We start from the raw sequence: 23,324 nt of genomic DNA on the forward strand, positions 1-23,324 counted from the left end.
GTGTGTCTGCAGCGCTATTGTCCTGTCACCAGCTGGCTTAGATCTTTGAATAGTAGACTTGAGATGCGCGTGAACACTAGCGTCAGTTGATCAATTTTCATAACGGCAAGGAAAGTTGTGTGAGTGTACCACACCAGATTTTTTAGAATGATATGCCATGTCATGTCAACAAATCAGATTATTTTGATCAAATCGATTAAAATTTCTAGTGAATAAGCTGATTGATTGCAAATAGTTGAACAGCTGAACATAATTCTGTCTCTCTTCCACACAGGCACTCACATCTTCTGTTAAGGATAGACGATAAAATTATCATCTGTTTTTCTAAGGATGAATAATTATTATCCTTTTCACGTCCTTCAGCGAGTTTTCCCAGGGATGAGACCTAGTGCAATCGAATTTTTATAGCATAAACCTACTATGTTCCAAATTTCGTGAAAATCGTTGGAGGCGTTTTCAAGATCCGTTGGACATACATAACCAGATAACCATATACAGAAATTGCTCGTTTAATATAATAGGATGTCCCATGAATGAAATTTAAACATTAATTCTGAAAAATCTAGAAGGAAAATTGAAATTTGGGCTTCGACGTGCACGAGTTTGATATTTTTAGAATCTATGTGCAAAATTTGGAGATCTAAATGATTCCGTTTCTCCGGTATGCAATCCACAAGTTGACATGTTTTGATGCGAACAAACAAACAAACACAACCCTACTCTCTCTTATTATATAGATACATTGTTAAATGCCGATTTGGCAACAGAGCAAAGCGAGAGAGAGAGAGAGAGAGATAGTGCTATCCGCTTTGTTGAATGACAGACAAGGATAGCAATACCATTGCTAATCAAACACTGCCATTATAACGTGGACCTCACTATATGCACTATACTGTACCTATTTATAAAAAAATCAGTAATTGTTTATAATAGTTTATCAATAAACAATTAGTGAGTTATCGTCGAAAAAACAAAAAATAGTACAAACAGACAACTCGAGCCTCAAGTGAAATGTGAAATAGTTGGAGCTTGTTCTATTATTTATTACTAATATAAACGATTCATCTATAATTTATTAAGCGTTCATGTGCACGTGTAACCCGTGCTTTACAACGGGTAGAAATTACAAAAAATAAAAAATTACATGGATAATCTTAATTAAGGTTGACATTTCATTCCAGAAAAATATTAACACCGGGATTGAATCGGCAACCGTCAGTCCAAGAGTCTCGTATTTGAGCAACGCGCCAGCAATAATGTATAGGGAGAAGTGGAAATTTAAAAGGGCTATTCTCATTAAGTAGGCTAGTCTATACTGTATATTATCACAAATTAAGTCAATTCGTTTTAATAAAGATTAATTGATAAAATAAAGTATTTAACCATCCTCGGTATTACCTCGGGTCATATCTGACCCCAGGAGTTTTCATTTCAACTTTTGCAGTGTAAAGGTGCGTACAGACTTTCGCTCTGCTCCGCAATCGAACGTCACTAGAGCAGATCGATTGATGATCGAAGGGGGAGCAAGAGTGGAACGCGAGAAGAGCGAGTAACAGAGGTCGAGCTTGGCAAGTTCCAAGTTGCGCATAACCATATTTGCGCATGTGCAGTTAAGGTTTTTGTTGGATCAGTTACGATCTCTGTGTTAGCATATAAAATTATCAAAATTAATAAATAATTATTAAATAATTGAAATTGAATAATTTAAAATTATAAAAACATTTTTAATAATAGGTACCAGCATATTAGAATTTAGAAGAAAGATGTCAAACACCCTACCAAGCCTTTCACCTTTCAAAACATTGACAGACATAATAATTACCATCAATTTATTATATAAACATAATAGTCCAGTCACTATATACATTGGTGCATGCAATTTATATTGTAGTTCTGGGTTTTTAATAATACTAGTAGTTCTGTGAACAGTAGACCTCACGCAGTATTCTCATCCACAAGTACCTGATTGAAACTATAGACCTTATGGAAATGCAGCAATAGACTGGCTTCTCCACACATCTGTGTAATCACTTGTCAGCTGATTTATCTATATATATAAAAAAGAAATGGCACTCACTCACTGACTGACTCACTCACTCACTCACTCACTCACTCACTCACTCACTCGCATAACTAAAAATCTACCGGACCAAAAAAGTTCAAATTTGGGAGGTATGTTCAGTTGGCCCTTTAGAGGCGCACTAAGAAATCTTTTGGCGATATTTTAACTCTAAGGGTGGTTTTTAAGGGTTTAAAGTTCGTATTTTAGCATGTATATTCTTCTTCTCCCAATCTCTTAATTATAATTGAAATTTCCATATCATATGTTACCATAGAACTATAATCTAGATAGAGTACCTCTTCGAAACAGTTGTTAACTGGCAACTAAATTAATAATTTTGTCAGGTTGGCATTAAGTTGAGTTGACTTTGTTAGGTTGCCACCAAGTTGAAGATTTAAATGCATTTATCGCGGAAAAATTGATTGGGCACTGCTACTTCAATCCTGGGAATATTATATTACTAGCCGTCAGGCTCGCTTCGCTCGCCATATCCGTTTAGCCAGACGTTTAGTCTGGGCCCCCGACTGAATTGTCCTAACATATGATAAAAATGCTCAAATGAAAAATGCAGGCGAGCGAAGCGAGCCTGCTTATCTCATTCTTGGACGATCCAGCCGGGGGTCCAGGGGGCGGAGCCCCCTGGCTAGACGGATATGGCGAGCGAAGCGAGCCTGACGGCTAGTGATGAATAATTCTAAAGTTTGATTTTTACTCCAATATTGGCGTCTGAAGGAGGCTCCTTTTTCCTTTTATATTATCCTTGAAATGCGAAATTTCCAAAAGCCTTGTACATTCGTCGACGTGAAATTAAAAAAGGAACATACCTGTCAAATTTCATGAAAATCTATTACCGCGTTTCGCCGTAAATGCGCAACATATGACATTCAAACATTTAAACATTAAGAGAAATGCCAAGCCGCCGACTTGAAGTCCAGAAGTCCAGAACCAATTTCTTCATGCAAAATTTCCTTGTGCTAGATACAGGGTGGCCAAAAAACCTCGTATTTTCGGCTCATTTTCCAGTTTTCATCTATTTCTGCCAAATCTTGTAATCGGACAGAAAAATTTGCTCTTGCCTTTTTTCTAGATTATAAAATTCTTAATAAAATGAGATCATTCGGAACTCTCTATCTCTAATGAGTACTGAGTTATGATTTTTCAAAAATGAGTGAAATTTGAAGAAAAATCAATTTTGATGAATTTTAGTTTTTGATCAACAATATCTTCCAATTGTTACCATTCAGATGTATAATTCAAAATTCCTCTGGGCGTATTTTTGTGCTCTACAATCTGAGATCAGGTAGAGCGCTCTATTTCATATAGATTTCCAGGTACACCTGACAACAATGCTCCTTGTATTGTGAAAAAACACCTCATTTTCAGCTTCAACCACAATCACCAACTACATTGTCCTCACATTGATATTTCGCACAATGAAATAAGTTCATGAGATTATGTTCTATGAGAATCACCCGTTAGATGCAGTTCATTTCAGTATTTCCTAGTGGAGAGGCGCGCTTAAGGACACCTCAAGAATCAAAATTTCAAACACATAACTTTTGACACAAATGCTCAGATTTCATCAAGGCGGTTCAAAATCATGCATCATAAGTCATATTCGATCGAAAAATGAAAAATGTATTGTTAAGCCCATATTCCAATACACAAAAAATGACCTCTTAAATTGCTGAGTTTCTTCTAAAACTCTTAATTACTAGAAGCGACCCTGATTTGTATGCAGTAGTACTGTCTGCAAAGTACTGAACTTTGCAACAGTGAAAGACTTAATAAAAAATATAACTTATGATAATAATAAAAAAGAATAGATTCAAGATAATATTTCTAAATGTTTTTAAAAGAAGGTTAATTCTTCTATACTTATTGAACATTACTTACTACAACTCTGATTGCGATCGTTAAAATATACGGGTTATATATATTTTTTCATTATTTACTGAGAGTGATGGTCACAGAAGCTCCAGGCTTGTGCATGACCAACGGCCAAGCCACACAAAGCGTTTTTTCAGTCGGCACGACAGGACAGGAAGCTATCCGATTGACTGATTCGGTTGGCATATCAAGTGAGCTTCCTGTTAGTATTGATGTTCAGACAATCGGAGAGCTTTCTGATCTGTCGTGCCGACTGTGGCACGCCTCGTGTGGCATGGCCCTAATTGGGAAAATTATAACGAGATGAGATGACCTTTATGATGGGACCCTATATCATACTACCGGGAAGTAGTTTCAAAAGTCATTAAATAAATTCAACACAGCCGGCTCATATTGCCATCCTTCTCACTAACCAGGAGGGCTTTCAATTTATCTGAGCGATAAGATAAGGAAAGATAGCGGAGACAACTGTTTTCCTAATTGATGTTAAAATTGCTAGAATACTAGTTTGAAAAAATCACAGGTTGAAATATTAAAAGAAAATACAAATTATACAGGGTGTTTACGAACTCCTTACCAATACTCTAGGACATTGTTCCTGGGTAAAAAACATTTCTAAATATCATATTTAAATTGTCCAGAAGTCTTCAGTTACCCACACAGCGGCCATTTTGATTTTTTTTCTAAATAATGGTTGAACATACGCAATTGAAACTTTGCACAATCATTTATAACACATAGACAAAGCTACAGAAAAATTATGACAATGTTGTTTTATATTTGTTGTTGATTTTGCTTTATGAATTTGAAAATTTATCATAATTTTTTTGTAGCTTTGCCTGGATGTTATAAATGATTGTGCAAAGTTTTAATTTCGTATGTTCAACCATTATTTATAAAAAAAATAGTGAGTGAAAAAAGAAAGATGGCCGCTGTGTGAGTAACTGAAGACTTTCTGACGATTTAAATATAATATTTAGATATGTTCTTTACCCAGGAACAATGCCCTAGATTATAGGTAAACAGATTCGTAAACAGCCTGTATAAAAAAAATCTCGTGTGGTACACTCACACAACTTTCCTTGCTCATTGATCTATAAGCCTCATTTCTTAAACGAGGATAATTGTAGGGGAATAACAATATGCCGATTGGCGGCTAAATAATTTTATCAAAACTACGATTATACTATTGTTTTTAGAGTACATTTTCCTTTGTTTGAATAAACTGCTCTACCCACCTACCTCAAGCACCAGAAGGAGGTTACAAAGTAAATTTCTCAAGGATGGGGTGGACCCTCTGTTAGTTTCTCAGGGAGGAGACTCATGCAAGTTGATAGAGCTGATATATAACTATACAGGGTATGAATTTGAAAAAAATCGGTCAAGTCATTTTTGAGAAAACCGTGAAAAACATGGTTTTTCAGTGATTATCCGCCATTTTTCTCAAGAATATTACGGAGCTCCTGCAATTTTCCCAGAAATGAGACTCATGTCAGTTGATAGGGCTTATAAATAGCTATCTAGGGTATAAATTTGAAGAAAATGGTATAAGGACCTCAAGTTTAAAATTTCAAGTCAATCGGTTAATTAGGAATGGAGTTATCGTGTTCACAGACACACACACACACACACACACACACACACACACACACACACACACACACTCACAGACCAACACCCAAAAATCATGTTTTTGGACTCAGGGGACCTTGAAACGTATAGAAAACATGAAATTAGGGTACCTCAATTTTTTTTGGAAAGCAATACTTTCCTCACCTATGGTAAATAGGGCAAGGAAAGTAATAATAGATTTCAACAATCAGGAACAAAATAATTGAAGATCGTTAGTTAGCATCATCATTGTTCTCCATACAAGAGTTTATCATTTTCACCTCACAAAAGTAACCAAGTTCTCCCCCAAGCCAAGTAGCATGTTTTGTAGGAAACCGTCAAGTTAGAGAGAAAATGATTATTTGAATTTTCTGAATAGTGGCTACTTTCCATGAGTAATAGTATTCACAGTATAACACACTGATATTGCTAAATAGCTGAGGGCCGTTTGCAAAGTGGCAGTTTGAACTAAATTTTATTTTACACTGTATTAAATCCATATCATGTCTCGTTTGTTACAATGAGGTACATTGTGAGTTTAAGCATAGAGAAAAGATAGATAGTCTAAGAAGATATCCCATGGTATAGATAGTCTATGTTCCAAATTTGAAGCAGATTTTTCAAGCTGATTACTGTTGACTACTGTCAACCTGTCATCCTGTTTTGGCCGGGTGAGAGTGTAAGAACGGACAAGTATCAGAGACTACCAGCGTAACATTGGTTTACTAAAAAAAACTACTAGGACTATCGGCTCCAGTTAACAGTAAAATTTGGAACATAAATGTCCCATATATGAGATATCTCATGGTGATCTTATCTCTATGGTTTAAGCCACCAGCTGATTCAATTCAGTTTTCACTGTGTTATTGATACAGTATTGATTCTACTTCTTGGAAGTTACAGCATTCGTTGATATGAACCTGACAATCGACCTAGAATATTGCATGACTGAACTGAATTTCATCGTCTAAAGATACAAAACAAACGAAAAAATCATTATAAATAGTTGCATTTCATTATTCGATTTTTATGGATATTTCATGCCAGCTTCCACACTCTCGCCAAGTGCGTAAAAATACGAAGAGCGCAGAAGTGTAGATGGATTCTATGACAGCACTCGCCATCTCTTGCCTTCGCTTGATTTTTGTCGAGACGAGGCGAACGAAGGCGAGAGGCCAGCCGAGCATTCACAAATATATCAAGGCACTCGTCACATTGCAGTGTGGATGGCAAGCAGCTTGGCGAGTGTGGGGTAGAAACTAGTATGTGTGCTTACCTCGCAGAGCATTGTACAGTCTTGAAGACCAGCAGCCTTCTGGTTGCTTTTCTTCATGTTTTCGTTGATGCTTTTGAAGCCAGACAACGTCTTGGCTATTTCTGGAACTTTTTCTTTTATCGACGACCAGTCTGAATCTAGAAATAAAATACATTGTGTTAATGTTACACTTATATTTAATGGAGAATTACAATAATTGGAAGAGAAAACAGACATCAAAAAGCAAATAACTTAATGACAATAAAGAGTTATAATATCTACTTCCGATTAAAAGAAAAGTTAGAAAACTAACCTTCCTAAACTTTCCTTTTACCTTTAGAAAATAATTAAACAGAACCTTTTAGGTTATTTTTATCTATTTTATACTCAAGACAATTTGAAACCTGGCAGATCTGAATCACTTGGTTTTTACTGTTTCAATTAGCGTTATCAAGAGGAAGAGACTTTTGGTAGGCAGTAATTAGTATTTTTGGGATGGAATTTCTTTGAGCATCTGTTTCTATGTGTATCTGTTTAGAAAAGTTGAGTGATTTTATTCACTTAGTCCGTGTTATCGGATGGGCACGTAAAACTGTCGGTCCCGAATGAAGTATGATAGTTGTAAGGTCAATTGACGGCTTAAATTATATGTTCAGGCTGTGGGACCATCCCGAAAGGGACTCCCCACCAACAAAAGCCATACAAATTTACTTTTTACTTATTCACTTAGTATCGATAGTATTTCAGGTTCTATTCTGTATATACGAGTAAAAACATAACTAGTACGTTCTACTCTTTGTTTTTAAGAGTTTTCTACTCATCTGCATATTTATTCTCTTTTCTAATTGAATTAATTTTTGCATTTGTTTTAATAAAAATGTAGTGATAGTATGCATTGGGTCTTGCAAGACCTGGCAATACTTGTGTTAAATAATCAATTAAGAATGTTTTACTGGTTTTTAATTTAAATGAGAAATATACCAAGATCATTTTTTATTTATTTATTGTACATAACAACATACAAAATGCAACTACCAAAAGCATACAGTGCATTACAGCAAGATAGAAAACAATAGAGCAAACACGATGTGTTTGATTTGGTCATTTTATGTTGGTTTAGTTTGCTAAATGTATGCTTGCTTATGTTGGTATTTTGCTTAACCTTCCGGTAGTCGCGCCCTACTAAATCACACCAGCTGTCGCGTGTTGTATTTTTTACAACATCCAATTTTTCAAGTGTTATGTACTCTATTTACTGTAAAAACATATGAGTTAATATATTGTATAATTAATTTTTCTATCTTCTTGGATTATTTTACCTATGAACATTTGGGTGATTACCATTTCATAGCCCAATAAGGTACATCAAGCAAAACCATCAATTCTGTTATTGGTTCGTTTACAGTCCCCGTATACACTCTTTCCCTATCTTATGCACAGTGCGACTTATGCACTGTCGCAACTAAATGGCATCTAAAGACTGAACCATTGCTCGGTCGATACTGCAACTCAGTGGAGTGATGGGGGAAAGTTTTGAAATGCATAGGTGACTCATTCACTGACACACCCCATTCAATAGTTTTGTACAGCAAAACACTGACACTGTTGTACTTTTTACAACAATGCGACTGCCGGAAGGTTAATGATTTATTTAGGGGTTTTCACTTGTTGTTCTGCAGTATGGTTGGTCTATGGTATTTTGGTATAAGAATTTCAATTTTAAAGAATTATCTGTAATATTAAAATAGTCATATATATGCTTATATATTTTTATATCATATTTGGACTGGAAATGTAAAGCTTAAATATAAAATAAAGGAAATTCAACAAATTATTTACTAAAGAAAGGTACGTTTAAAGATTAATATTTTGCCTTGTGTTGTTGGTACTCATGTTACAAAATATTTCATTCAAAAACTTTAAACATAGGTAGGCTACTAAGGTACCAATTTAAAATGTATTGAAAATAAAATCTCAGACTTGAGTTAATAGCATAACAATATAAAAAACCCCGTTTTAGGTTAGTTTATTTCTGTGTAATCTCTTTTGATACGGTTTATAAAATGAATTCTGTTTTAGCAAACAAACAGAGAAGTAAATTAAATTATTGATTCAAGTACCAACACAATAGACAATATTTACAATAAAAAATAAGCTAAAAATTTAATATAGTGATTATTTGTCAAATAACCAAAATCATACTTCAATTCTAAATTGAGAGCACGACATAAATTATAAACAAGAAGGTTCGAATATTCACAAAATCAAAACACTTACCAGCTAACATTTTAACATTAATTTGGTCTTCAGTTTATTAAAATTGTTTCATAATTAAATACAAACTAGATTATCAAGACATTAAACCTTGATTGGTTTGTGAAATACTACTGCAAAGTTAATGAACACTCAGCTGACAATCATACCGTACCACAGAGTTTTTAAAATGACAAATGCTAGAGAAAATTACATGTTTGAATATTACTATGACAGTAGCCCTATAACAGTCAATTTTACATTATAATCCAGTCAATATATACATAAAAAAGGGGTGTGCTTGCAATACACTACAATATATCGTATATATTGTAGTTCTAATTTTTACTTTCCTTGCCCTATTACCATAGGTAAGGAAAGTAGGCCTATTGGTTTCCGAAAAAAATTAAGGTACCCCAATTTCTAAATTTCTATACGTTTCAAGGTCCCCTGAGTCCAAAAAACTGGTTTTTGGGTATTAGTCTGTATGTGTGTGTGTGTATGTGCGTGCGCGCGCGCGCGTGTGTGTGTGTGTGTGTGTGTGTGGTGTGTGTGTGTGTGTGTGTGTGTGAGTGTATGTGCGTCTGTGTACACGATATCTCATCTCCCAATTAACGGAATGACTTGAAATTTGGAACTTAAGGTCCTATCACTATAAGGATCCGACACGAACAATTTCGATCAAATGCAATTCAAGATGGCGGCTAAAATGGCGAAAATGTTGTCAAAAACAGACTTTTTCGTGATTTTCTCGGAAACGGCTCCAACTATTTTGATCAAATTCATACCTAAAATAGTCATCGATAAGCTCTATCAACTGCCACAAGTCCCATATCTGTAAAAATTTCAGGAGCTCCGCCCCATCAATGCAGATAGATTCCCAATTATCAGGCTTCAGATACAATTGAAACAAAAAAAAATCAAGTGGAGTAGATTGAGCATGAAAATCTCTACAATTAATGTTCAGTAACATTTTCACCTAAAATTGAAAATAAGCTTTAAATTCGAGAAAATGTGATTATTCAATTGCAAATTATTGTTGATTCTATTAAATCATTCACTATGAAGAGATAGCAGACCTCATGTGTGTCTCCAGCGTTATTGCCCTGTCACCAGCTGGCTCAAATCTTTGAATAGTAGACTTGAGATGCGCGGGAACACTAGCGTCAGGTGATCAATTTTCATAACGGCAAGGAAAGTTGTGTGAGTGCGCCACACAGATTTTTTAATATATTATTTGGATACATGAGAGAGGTCCAGAACCAATTTTTTCATGCAATCCAGTTTTCATCTATTTTCGCTAAATCAAGTAATCGGACAGAAATTTTTTCTCTCGCCCTTTTTTAGATTATAAAATTCTGAATAAAGTGAGATCATTCGGAACTGTCTATCTCCAATGAGTACTGAGTTATGCATTTTCAAAAATGATTGAAATTTCAAGAAAAAATCAACTTTGATTAATTTCAGTTTTTGATCAACAATATCTTCCGATTGTTACCATTTAGATAAAAAATTCAAAATCCCCTGGGCGTAATGTTGAGCTCTACAATCTGAGACCAGGTAGAGCGATCTATCCCATATAGATTTTCAGGTACACCTGACAACAATGCTCCTTGTATTGTGAAAAACATCTAATTTTTAGCTTCAACCATCATCAACTAAATTGTCCTCACAGTGATATTTCGCACGATGATATAAGTTCATGAGATTATGTTCTTTGAGAATCAACACCCGTTAGATCAAAATTTCAAACACTTATAACTTTGACAAAATGCTCGGATCTCATACTACACTTCATTCTTCTCTGCTCGTCAAGGCGGTACAGGCATTATCATAAGTCAAATTCGGTCGAAAAATGGAAACTTTATTGTTAAGAGTACTTCAACCGGTATTTCAATACACAGACAAATGACCAATTTCTATATATTAAAAGCTATGTATCTCGGTAACCCGTTATTATAAAAAAAAAACATTTTTACTTGATCTTTAAATGTACAATAATCTTCTCTTTCATTTGCTGTAAAGACTCATGGAAAAAATGTTCGTTGGAAAAAAGTGAGATTTGATTGTAAAAAAATCCGGAAATTGAAGATAAGTTCCTCATAATAACGGTCTTGGCAGTTCTATGATAGGAAAAGTTATTCAAGATGAATTATGGGCAACTGAGCTTCTAGAGGATGAAATTATCTACAATTTGGAATCAATCGTGAGTTTCTAAGATATATCACACTCGTTCTAGAAACTCCTGATTAACTTTAGGATCACGAAAAAATGAAAAATCGAAAATTGTCATTTCAAAAATCATCTGTAATGTTCGAATGGTATTGGAATCAAAAGTATTATTCATTGGAGTGGGGAGAGAGAGAGAGAACACTTTCACATCCTCCCTAGGTTCGGGAATTTTATCTGAAGTAGTTCACAATATTTATGCAGCTACGAATATAGAAATTGGCTATTTTTGTGTATGGCAATATGGGGTTAACTACAATCAACTATACATTTTCCATTTTTCGACCGAATTTGACTAAAGATACGCGATTTTGAACCGCCTTGAGGAGCCGAGAAGGATGGAGTGTACGATGAGATCCGAGCATCTTGTCAAAAGTTTTAAGTGTTTGAAATTTTGATCCTTGAGGTGTCCTTATGCGCGCCTCTCCACTAGGAAATACTGAAATGAAGTGCATGTAACGGGTGATTCTTATAGAACATAATCTCATGAACTTATATCATCGTGCGAAATATAACTGTGAGGACAATTTAGTTGGTGATGATGGTTGAAGCTAAAAATTAGGTGTTTTTTACAATACAAGGAGCATTGTTGTCAGGTGTACCTGGAAATCTATATTAAATAGTGCACTCTACCTGGTCTCAGATTGTAGAGCACAAAATTACGCCCAGAGGGATTTTATGAATTTAAATGGTGGAAATGGAAGATATAGTTTATTAAAAATGGAAACTACTCCAAATGTGGACTTTTTCGAAAATGTGACTAATCTCTGAAAAATTTCAACTGCACTCAATGTAGAGAGCTCTGAATTATCTCATTTTATTATATAAAAAAGCAGAGTGATTTTTTCTGTCCGATTTGGCAAAAATCACACAAAACTGGAAAAGAAACCAATAATACTAGGTTTTTGGGCACTCTGTAAAACGTTTCAGGGCTTGACCGTCATCTTTTTGTATTTAAGCTGCTCAATACTTCAGAATAATTGCCCAAAAATTAGAAAGTTCGGAATTAATTCCCTCAACAGCCCTTTTTCACTAACTCACGTCAAACTTGAGAATAATTGTCATACTTTGGCTGTTCTATGGTTTCAGCTTGAACGGAAGTCGTATTTCACTGTCGGCGTACAAGTTTTCTTTTGCCGACGTGTAGCACAAAGTTGTCAATTTCCTTTCAGTTGTATTCTGTATATATTTTTGTGCAATAAACGATTTGATTTGATTTGATTTTGGGAACATAATGACATCATGCACATCTTAAGCCCATTTTTGTTAGGCTAGGTATCCTGACAGTAAAAAAGTAAATTTGTATGGCTTTTGTTCGTTGGGAGTCCCTTGCGGGAAGGTCCCACCGCCTGAATATATAATTTGAGCCGTCAGTGAGCCTTACGACTGTCATACTTCAGCCGGGACCGATAATTTAACGTGCCCATCCGATAACACGGGAGTGATCTGGTTGAAAAACTTTTGGTAATGAGAGGGTTTGAACCCGGGATCTCTATGCTGCTACGCAAGCACTCTATCCACTAGACCACGGATCACTCCAATCCTGACAGTATTCAGCCACTTCCTTCTTGTCTGCCTCATGTATTTCAAGAAAAATCAACAAAATCTGTTAACCCGGACTGATCATCATGACAAAAGGCATCGAGTGCTGTTTCAGACATACCCAGGGTGCGCCTCCAGAGATTGCGGGTATGCTATAGGAGTGCAGCTCTACGCTACCTGCAGGCTAACTGGCTGCCTCCAGGAGTGAAGCAGTTGGAAACCAGCACGTTCGAGAGGGTTGTGACCAGTTCTTTTGAGACCAATGACTTATTATGATGTCCAGGAGTTTTTAAACGATGACCTGTCGCAAATACTACCTGGCTAATTTGCCAGTAAGTCAAAGAATAAGGCCTTAGATGTTAAACTATGTGTGAGTTATCTTGATCGCTGCCATATTGATGCAATAGTGTTTTTGTTGTTTGACTTTTCATGTGACGATGACGCCATCGATCCCACAAGTGTGGATAATGAATGAAGAAGTAGGTATAAAGGTAAGACAATAGAAAGTGTTGTATCCTTATAGTGCAAGAGGTTTTAGACACTTTTAAGTATAGCTTTAATAATAAATTATAAATACAACTATTGATAAACGCGAGAAAATCACACATATTTTAACCAAATTGAATAGATTAGCGATTTTTTGCGCTAAAGCAGATAGCTTAACTACTTCAAAGTTAAAAAGCATCATTTTTGGCAGTACGTTCAAAAACGCACAATGCAATGCAGTCAGTATAGTATAGTAAATTTCTTGGACAGTATGATTGTATAATTATTCTTCATTCAAAACTTTCAACTACAAGGGCTGAATTACTTACTCAAGCTTTTCAGGATCCAAGCTGATTGCTGCAGATTATCTTTGTAAAGTTGCTTCCAAATTGTTAAGCTGCGAGGACTGTTCAAAAGGCACGTGACAGCAAATTTCACGAGCTAAAAAAGCATGCAAGAAAATCTTATGAGTCAGTATATTTATGCAACATAATACTATAATAAGAATTATTCATCAATTAAAAATGTTATTATATATTACATTATCATTATTGCCGGCCAGGATAGCTGAGACGACTAAGGCGTTGCAACACTACCTCCGTAAACAGTTTAGTACGTTGTACCCTTCAGTCTGCTAGCGCTACCTGGTCGTGGGTTTGAATCCCACGGTAGGCATGAACGTTTAATAATATCATAAAATCATCATTGCCCACTAACAAGCGAAATGTTCATGTGGGCATCATTCGCAGTAAAAATTAAAATGGGAAATACATTTCTCTTATCTTCAATTTGTTCATTCAGGTTCAACACATTCGAATAGGAAAGAAGTGGAAACGTTTTACCTGAAAACTAATTTCAGAATAAGAAAAACTAAGAAAAATAATACAATCGTATAATCTTATATAATCTCAATAGGTACTGTTTCTCATTAATGCCAAAAGCCTGTGAATTTGGAACTAAAATTTATAAAACAAGAATATTCATTTACAGAGAATTCCTAGCAGTGTACTATTTTATAGTAGAGTACTATTGTGGCATTAGAGTAATCAACCACTTCTATGATTGTGTGTAAACATAGTGGAGCGGCGAAAGTAGGGTAGAAAGAAGCAGAGTCATTAAGATACATGCACTATTTTCAACACCTGCCTCAGCTAGCTTCTCTGATTCCCTCTACCTCCGCCGCTCTACTATGTTATTACCCTGTGAACGAGAACATCACAATACAGCTAACACAACAAAGCTCACAAACTCTCAAGTCAATGAGTGCTGATCAAAATATTACAAGTCAATGTTATAATCAACATTGCTAATAGATACGTTTACTAATGGACAATGGTGTATTGTCCCAGCTGCGTTGAACGCAGGGAACTGAGTTTTACGGATGAAGGACACACACCTTTTCACCTGTTCAAGAACTGATCATGAATCAGAAAATAACTCAAGCCAAATCATTACATGCTTTGAAATACTTGTGATTCAGGTTTAACTTCAAATTCAGGCTAAAATTGACCAGTTCTAAGTCATAAATTCCAATATATTCAACTGAACCTCTACGGATCAGTAAACCTTTGTTGCTAAAGCTAGCTTTGTCAATTAACAAAGTTATTCCAATTTAATTTTGTTGATAAGCTCATCAAATGAATACTAACCTCATCCCGAAGTTGATTTGATGCTTCCGGCATTCTTGCCAATAAAAGTTCAAAATATTCGTGTAAACTATCACATTGATTGCTTGCAATTTCCTGCAAATGAAAAAAAACGTCTTTACAAGAATCAACTACCAGAATATAGACTGAGAGATAACGCCAGTAGGTAATTGGGTTTCCTTGCTTACAAACATATCCTTCATTAATTCCTTACGATGGGCTAAAATATCAAGAAGTTTGATTCTATTTTGAGAGAATTTGAATCGTGGTAATCCATGCATCCACTTAGTCAAGAGTTATTCTTTAATAATGAAAGTTAAAGTAAATCATACAATCAAATGAGCATTTCCTTTTATTGACGGAGTACAAAGATTGATTAATTTCTTTATAATCTACCCAGAGTTTATAATTCCACCCAGATCTTATTACAGTCTCTATAAAAAAAAGTATTTTTCGGGTCCTGAATTTTTCAATTATTTTTATTTTATTCAAATCAACACAATATACATAAAAGAAATCAAAACACAAAAAATCACAATCAAAAATAAATTTCTAATGAAATACAAAACAGGCTTCATGGTGGGGTGTGCTGAAAAGGAGGAAAAATACCTAACCAACTATGGTTTCCCATGTAATAGGCAGGTAGAGGGTATAAAAGTAAGGAATGAAAGGTGAAGAGGAGAAGAAAAGGGAAGTATTGAATAAAAAAGAGAAAAAATGTGCAAAAATTGTAAGCGAGTCCACTTTCAACAAATGTATGTAAAAAATTGACCTTGCAAACAGTAGTTTGAGCAGAAATCTCGATTCATAAGTCGATATGGAAGAAAAAGTTACTGTATGTCCAGGTTTTATTTTTAATTCAGTTTTTCTACTAATCTTAGAGTCTATGAGGAAGTGGTCCGGAATAAAGTTTATTATTTTAGTGCTATACATCAAGTGTTTCCTTAAACTTTCAATATTGATGTGATATGTGACATAAATCTATTTGCAGTGGGCCTTAAATGATAATTATTTACAATTGAATTTAAAGTGCGAGGAAAAAGGGATTCATATTTTATCAAGTATTCAATTAAGGTTTTTATATATAATTGTCGTATTGTCATTACCTTAAAGTCACTAAAAACCATCTCGGTAGGGTAGAATCTAGGTATGTTTAGAATAATTTTAATGATTAGTTTTTGAGCCATAATTCCTTTATATGACAGTTGAAGCAACCCCCCGAAACAGCTATGCCATACATAGTGCCATACATATACCATTTCTAAATTTTCATTATTTAGAATTCTATTTATTTGATAGAATTTGTAAGATAAATATATAATTCTCCTACAGACGGACTTAATATGTACATCACACTTTAGATTATCATCTATTATGATTCTCAAGTATTTAATATTATTGACTTTTTATAGTGGGACAATCACAATTACATAGGATTGAGTGCACCTTGAGTGGAGCTTTAATTCTTCATTATCAACAGGCTGCCCTATTTTATTTACTGAGAAGGTTATGTAGCTACTAGTTTTATCTATATTCAAACATAGGGTATTTCTATCTAGCGAATTCTTAATTTGTAATAAGTTTTGTTCAACTATGGTGTGAGCTTCATTCCAAGTTTTACCGTGGAAAATAGCTGCAGTATCATCTGCAAAGGATAACATAGTTGAATTTAGAAGATTGTTGACATAGAGAATAAAGAGGATGGGTGATAGCACCGTACCTTGAGGAAGACCATACGAAGTCAAGTCTGTAACACTAGATTGATCATTAATGGTTAAAGACTGGGTTCTATTACTCAGGTAGCTTTTAAATAAGTCAAGTCCCCCCCCCCCTTAAACCCATAGTTTGTCGAACAAAGTATTATGTGGTATTTATTTATTTATACGTGGATACAATAACAAATCATATAAATATGATTGGGAAGGAACAACAGGCTTGGCCCAAAACTATTCCATTCCCAAATTTTGATTACATGTCCAAAAAATAGGTTATGTTTGTTCTGTAGGAAGTTCAAGGTCAACTTTCGTCCAAAAATAAATATGTATTGTGTCAAAAGCTTTGCGGATATCTAGAAAGACAGCAATAGTTTTCATATTGGAATTTATTTTATCAGAGCGGGTATTCGTAAAGTTTATTAAAGCATCAGATGTACTTTTACCACTTTGGAAACCAAATTTCGTTTTCATTTAAGAAATAGATAACTCTTAACTTTATAAATTTTTCCATTATTTTAGCTAGATTGCTGATTAGACTAATTGGTCGATAGTTACAGGGATAGTAGGGTCTCCTTGTTTTAAAAGAGGTTTTATTTTGGCTGCTTTGGGAAATATCCCTCTTAAAAACATCTATTGAATATGAATGAGAGAGGCTTTGTTATGATGTGAGCTATTTTTTTAGTGCAATATTACTTGAACCATTGATTCCAGGACTACAATTGTTTCTAAGGCTTTTAATAGTGGCCTCAACTTCAAGGGAGCAGGTCGGCCTCATAAAAAGTGGAATTTATACGGATTACATTTTCATTCTGGTTAGGAACTGCTTCACAATCATTGTGGGTATTAATAATTTGAGCCTGAAGTTTACCCACATCTGCGAAGTATTTGTTAAGTGAGTGAGCATCAAGCTCAGCACTTTTCTCCTCCTTACGGTTTTCACCTATAACTTCATTTATGCACTTCCACAACTTCATGCTGTTTTTATTACAATTTTCAATCCTTCCTTTATAATTGGTTGCCAGTCGAAATTAAAAGTTCAAACAATCTTAGGTCTTTCAAATTCGAGTTACATTTGTGGTTATTGGATCATTCTCCTGTTGAGATTAATGAGCTTTTTGTTATTATTGAATGAATTATTCACCTTGACAGTCACTTTTTTCAATCTTTTCACTATTATATAGTGATATCAATGATTCACTATTATATTCTTATCAATGGTTATGATTTCTCCGTGGTGTGAGTGTGCGCGCGCACGTGTGCTTGTTTGGACTGATTTAAGATAATTGAACTTCATAAAGATAAGTATTTTGTTTGAGTTTATTTTATAAGAATTTTTAGTTGAGTTCTGAATGTATTTCACTTCTGTTTGCAGACAATAATTTTTCAAAACAAACAGTATTGTATTCAATTACCTGTGTAATGAACTTTGTTATGTAAGTAATGTCATTGAATTTGAACACAACGAGAGAAATACTACAATAGAATAACCTTGAAAAAATAATAATAATTATGAAAACAATTTAGAATTAGCACTTACCCTGAGTTGCTTGGTGTTTGATTTTAGTTCTAAAGCTATAGGATTGGGTAATTTTAAATCAGTTGAATGAATAGCGTCTACTATCGAGAAAAACTGATCACAGTTGAGAGCTTTACTAGTTGAGTGTCTAGCTAGCAGGCATTTCAGGTAATCTAACACGTAGCGACTATAGTTTCGCAGTTCGCATACTGGAAACATAACTTCTTGCCATACTGGAACGAAAAAATAAAGTATATATACCAACCATTAGTCAACAAGTAGTTAAAACAACAAGTATTCAATAACAAAATTCAATTTTAGAGTGAAAATATACTTGTAATAAGTCTGGGTTCAAAAGATAGAAATTATTGCATTTATTGGGAAGTATTCATAATATTAAAAAATGACTTCATAGCGTTTTTGTCTACTCGGTAGGTAAGTAAAATTATTAATTTGATTATTAATTTAATCACTTGGACCGGAAATCATCCTCTAACTAAAACTGGAACTAGATAAACTGTGACTGTGTATGCTTTAGAGAATAGGGCAGGCTGTGAAGTTAGTGGTTCAGAAGGCGACTTCACTCACCATAGTCATAAGCTTCATACTGTAAGCTACTATACTCACTGTATTGAAGAAAAGTATAAATTGAAAACATATGAGATCATGCCTACATCTATACTATATTAGAAATACTCTATACAGAAATTCATCTATCAATCTGTGCCTTCCTCAGGTTGCCACAGTAAGCTTTTATTGAGCTCAAAAATGAATAGAATAAGAATTTAGAATGATTATTAGAATATGACGTGTTCAAATTCACCTTGAAGACCAATGGACAGATCTTTGTAGCCTCCTTGTCCGACCGCCCATAGAATCGATGAGCCAATCGCCTGCCGGTTTTGATAGGAATTCATCAAAGCTAACGACTTTTCCAAGCTCTCAATGGTGACTGACGGATAATTGATGGCCAATATCTGCAGCAGCATTTTGTAGCCGCAGATCGTGCCACCCTTTGTCATATCGTTGGCCATCGAAGTCAAACAATAATCGTAAAGAGTTTGAATTATTGGCTCAGGCACATCTTTCAGTTCCTTTTTAATCAGGTTGCGTATTTCAGGATTCAAAAGTCCCATTGGTGTTTCGAATGATTTGGATGTGAACGTCACTTCTTTTTGTTCAACTGGAAGTTTAAGGTTGAGAAATGAAGCCAAACTTTTTAGCCATACTAGTGGCGCTTCCTTGAAACGAGCCTTGCCTGTCTCTATCACCAACGACACACTTTCCAAAGTCAACTGTGGAAAAAATAATGGTAAATTCACTTACGTGAAATCCAAATTCTGAAGCCAAGCAATTAACTAAAGCTTTATTACTCTCAGTGTAGAGTTTAAGGATATTTAGACGAATACTTGAAATTGACACAACCAATTATTATTTAGTTGATAATTTATTTTGTCACTCCTCACAGAAGAGAAATTAAATATTTATCCTTTACGTTGGGATGACTGTAGAGTATGAGAAATAATATGTGATTCAATCTGTGATATGAATATGTAATTCAACTTATGATTGTTTTGTTCCAGCTTCATTTTATTAATCATTCATAATGTCTGTTTTCCGATTGTTTGTTTGATTTTTCTCTAGATACTGGAAACAACTCAATTTTTATGTTTTCTAGTGAACAAATAAATTTATTTCTTTAGTTAATAAAAACCAGTTTTGGCTTTCTGTCTTAATAGTTTGTTATATAAATATGAATGATTTTAATGAAAGAGAATGTTGATGTTAAAAGACTAATTTCTCTCCATTCATTATAATGTTAAGTGATAGTAACTTGATCTTTTTATTCAATACACTCAATTTAAGTCAACTACTGAGAAACATGATCTACAATCAAAATAATTTTTAAATATAAGAAAAAATACCAATCAAGAAGATAGTCAAAAAACGAGAAAATAGTGAGAAGTATCAAATTAGATCAAATCAAATTTTTATTATTGTCATAAACAAACATTGATTGCATCGACAAAAGTCATTTGAACATAATTATTCATATAAAACATTCATAAATGAAAATATACATAAATTTACTTAGTCACATACCAGAATTAAAGCAGTTTAGAAACAATAATATTATGGATAGGCATTGCAGCATTTCTTCAACCGAATAAAATGCTCTCTCCTTCAACCATTTCGTTACAATAGACTTCTACTGTTCAAATTTCTAACTTCAGATGATAGAGTTTTAAAAATTGTCACATTTTAAGTATCAATAAGGATAGGTAATAATTCAGTAAGAATATTCAATTCAAGATTTGTTTCTCGATTACCTCTATCAACTTACTCTATGATTATAACCAATTCTATGGTACACAGTTTCAATTTTCTATTTCCAAAGAATTTTTTTGCTGAGGGTGATGCCCACATGAGCTCTAGGCTTGTGCATGGGTAATGAGACGGATGATGAGAGATGAGTGGATCTTTATCTTTAGGTGGGTTCCGAGCCACCGGGAAATTATTTTTTAAAATGGTATTCAGAGGAGTTCGGCTCCTCCTAAAAGTGATCACTCTGAAGGTGCATACAGACTTACGCGCTGCGCGACACACAAACGGAACGCAAGATGACTGTGGGTCGCACAATTCCGGTTCGCGCGCAACGAACAAGCCAAGCTTCCGCAATGAACACAACAATGGAACATTTGGCAAGCTCTCGCTTTGATCTCGATCACCGTATTTTATGAATCCTTGTTCCAGAAACGCGCGTAAGACTGTACGTATCGATAGCTTATCAGCGCGACTAAATCGCTTCCTTCTAATTAGAAAATTGCTATTTAGTTTCAAGTTTTTCATTTTTATATAGGGGCTGGCTATTTAGTTTTTATTCTCTATTAGAATTTATACGATATAATGTTTGCAACAATTTAAAGAGCACTGTGCACTATACGTTATTCGACCACAAGCTTGGTGAGTTTATATTTGAAAACAAATTGAGTTAACTTACCGCATTTACAGCACTTTTCAAACTTTTTGGCGCTTTCTCGACCGGTTCTTTCGCCTTCTTTTTGTCGGGCTGTTTTGCCTGGGCTTTCTTAGCTTCATTCTCTTTTGTTTTGATTGATTTCTCGGCAGGCTTATTGTCGTCATCCTTATTGATGTCCAAGGCGGAATAAAGCGTTTTCACTTGTGATAGAGGCACTGAGAAATGAAATTAAAAAGTCAACTTACATACAACCAACATACTACTTTACAAAATAATGAAATAGAGGGATGTGATGTAGAGTGAAGTGATTTATAAGTGAAGATGGTATTTATTCTTAACGGAAACATTGAAAACTTTTCTACAAACGTCGGTTGCTAACATTTGATGAATTTTGTCACGGCAATGATAATTTATCATTGTAATTTGAGTAAATTAAAAACGACCTATTCTTATTTGAACTAGTCTATTGAAATTAATACTCATAAACTTTTTTCATCTTGTTTTGAAGAGTATATATAATGAAAGTGACGTTCCCCACTCTGGTTACACTTGGAGTACCTATTTCTAGTATTTAGCTGCGTACACATATACGCTCTTCCAACCCGCACCGAGCACGCTCCTCCCTCGTACCGCCTTCGTTCCTCCATCGAACGACAGTCGCACCGCCCACGCACCCATCATGAACGTTACGGAAGATGTTAGATCTTCTCGCGTTCCCCGGTCGAACCACTGTTGTTCCCCGGTCGATCATCAATCGCTCTGCTGGAGTGACGTTCGGTTGCGGAGCAGAGCGACAGTCTGTACGCACCTTTAGATATCACCCTTTCAAGCATTACAGGCGTAATTCTGGCTATTTCCACCTGTAAGTTGTACTTCATATCTTGAAGGGTCTTTGAACGGTTATATTATGAACATGGGATTCCAAAAAACCACAGAAAAAAATTACACATGGGCAAATCAGGAGAAGGAACCGACCACTGCATACTCCTCTAATTGGGATTAGCATTCTGGGAAGTATTTCTTCGAAACAGGCATTTGTATATTATATCTATCTTGTATGAATGGGAATGAAGGTCTTTGTGAAAACCCCTTCTCACAGACCGTTCAGAAAGTCCAAGGGCTGACGCATGTTTTCGTACTGAACGCCTTTGAGATGGAAAAATTGAAACTCTTACTGTCTCGATGTTTTCATGAGATCTAATGAGCCGTGGAACTTTAGTTATTTGTCTTTCTTCACTACCTATTTTTCTAAATGTAGTAGCCCACGAAACAATTTATTACCGGTCTGGAACACGGACCAAATTAAACCGATTCCGTAAAGCGCGCTGTGCTGCAACAACTGAACAGCCACTCGAAGGATAGGCCTCAATGGCGAGCGCAATCTGTTCCAATGCATAATGGCGACTGACTTGTGCAAAAACAAAACTTTAAAATCACGCCTCCCGTATGTGACTATAAACACTCCGCTATGTCATCAAATAACTGAATAGTAAGCATTTCAAACAAGGAAATTATGATGCCGCACTCTGTATAAGACATACTAAAAAGGTTAAGGTTAGGTTGTTTTGTGAGCTTTAGGCTCCAATAACAATTGGCCATCAGTCTTACCAGTGACTCCCCTGAGAGCAATCATTGGCGGCTACGTGTGAATAAGTTCAGAGACCAGTGAGACACCAGGATTTGCTAACGGATTGGCAACTCGAGTGAGTCGCCAAGATCTAATACTACCTGGATACAAGATATTCTGGATACTACCCTAGTGTAATGAGCGCAAAAGGAACTAATGCCCCCGTCTCACTGCGACACTTGGTGACCCACTGGTTGCCGAGACTGATGGCTTAATTTAATACGAGTTTAAATCTCGCTTGCCAGGAGCTAACTACTGGTGCGGCTACTTTAGGGTAAGAACGAAATGGTCGGGTCGATATGTAGATTTCAGCTTCATATAGGTTTTCTATATATAAATGACTCCCAAATGTTTTTATCATTGGGTCAGCACAGCTGTATAGTGGAATCGATCTTCCCCGCGACGTACTTGTTCTGTTGCTTGGAAAGCGGCTGGCTGTACACATCTATACGGGTGGAATGAAACACTACCTCCGTAAACAGAGGTAGTTTACTGAGGTAGTGAATGAAGGC

General features: G+C 35.2%; 1 protein-coding gene across 1 annotated transcript in view; it reads right to left on the reverse strand.

The window, feature by feature from the left end:
* LOC111044159 (transmembrane protein 214-A) overlaps positions 1–23,324 on the reverse strand; it is a 40,385-nt gene that overhangs the window by 15,466 nt on the left and 1,595 nt on the right. Inside the window, exons 2-7 of the mRNA XM_022329236.2 lie at positions 21,207–21,400; positions 19,029–19,500; positions 18,227–18,438; positions 14,978–15,070; positions 13,658–13,769; positions 6,840–6,976 (exon numbers count right to left, since the gene is read on the reverse strand). Coding sequence (XP_022184928.2) covers positions 6,840–6,976; positions 13,658–13,769; positions 14,978–15,070; positions 18,227–18,438; positions 19,029–19,500; positions 21,207–21,400 — 1,220 coding nt within the window. The remainder of the gene's footprint in view (positions 1–6,839; positions 6,977–13,657; positions 13,770–14,977; positions 15,071–18,226; positions 18,439–19,028; positions 19,501–21,206; positions 21,401–23,324) is intronic.

The sequence above is a fragment of the Nilaparvata lugens genome, chromosome 2, assembly GCF_014356525.2.
Source record: "Nilaparvata lugens isolate BPH chromosome 2, ASM1435652v1, whole genome shotgun sequence".
Lineage (NCBI taxonomy): Eukaryota > Metazoa > Arthropoda > Insecta > Hemiptera > Delphacidae > Nilaparvata > Nilaparvata lugens.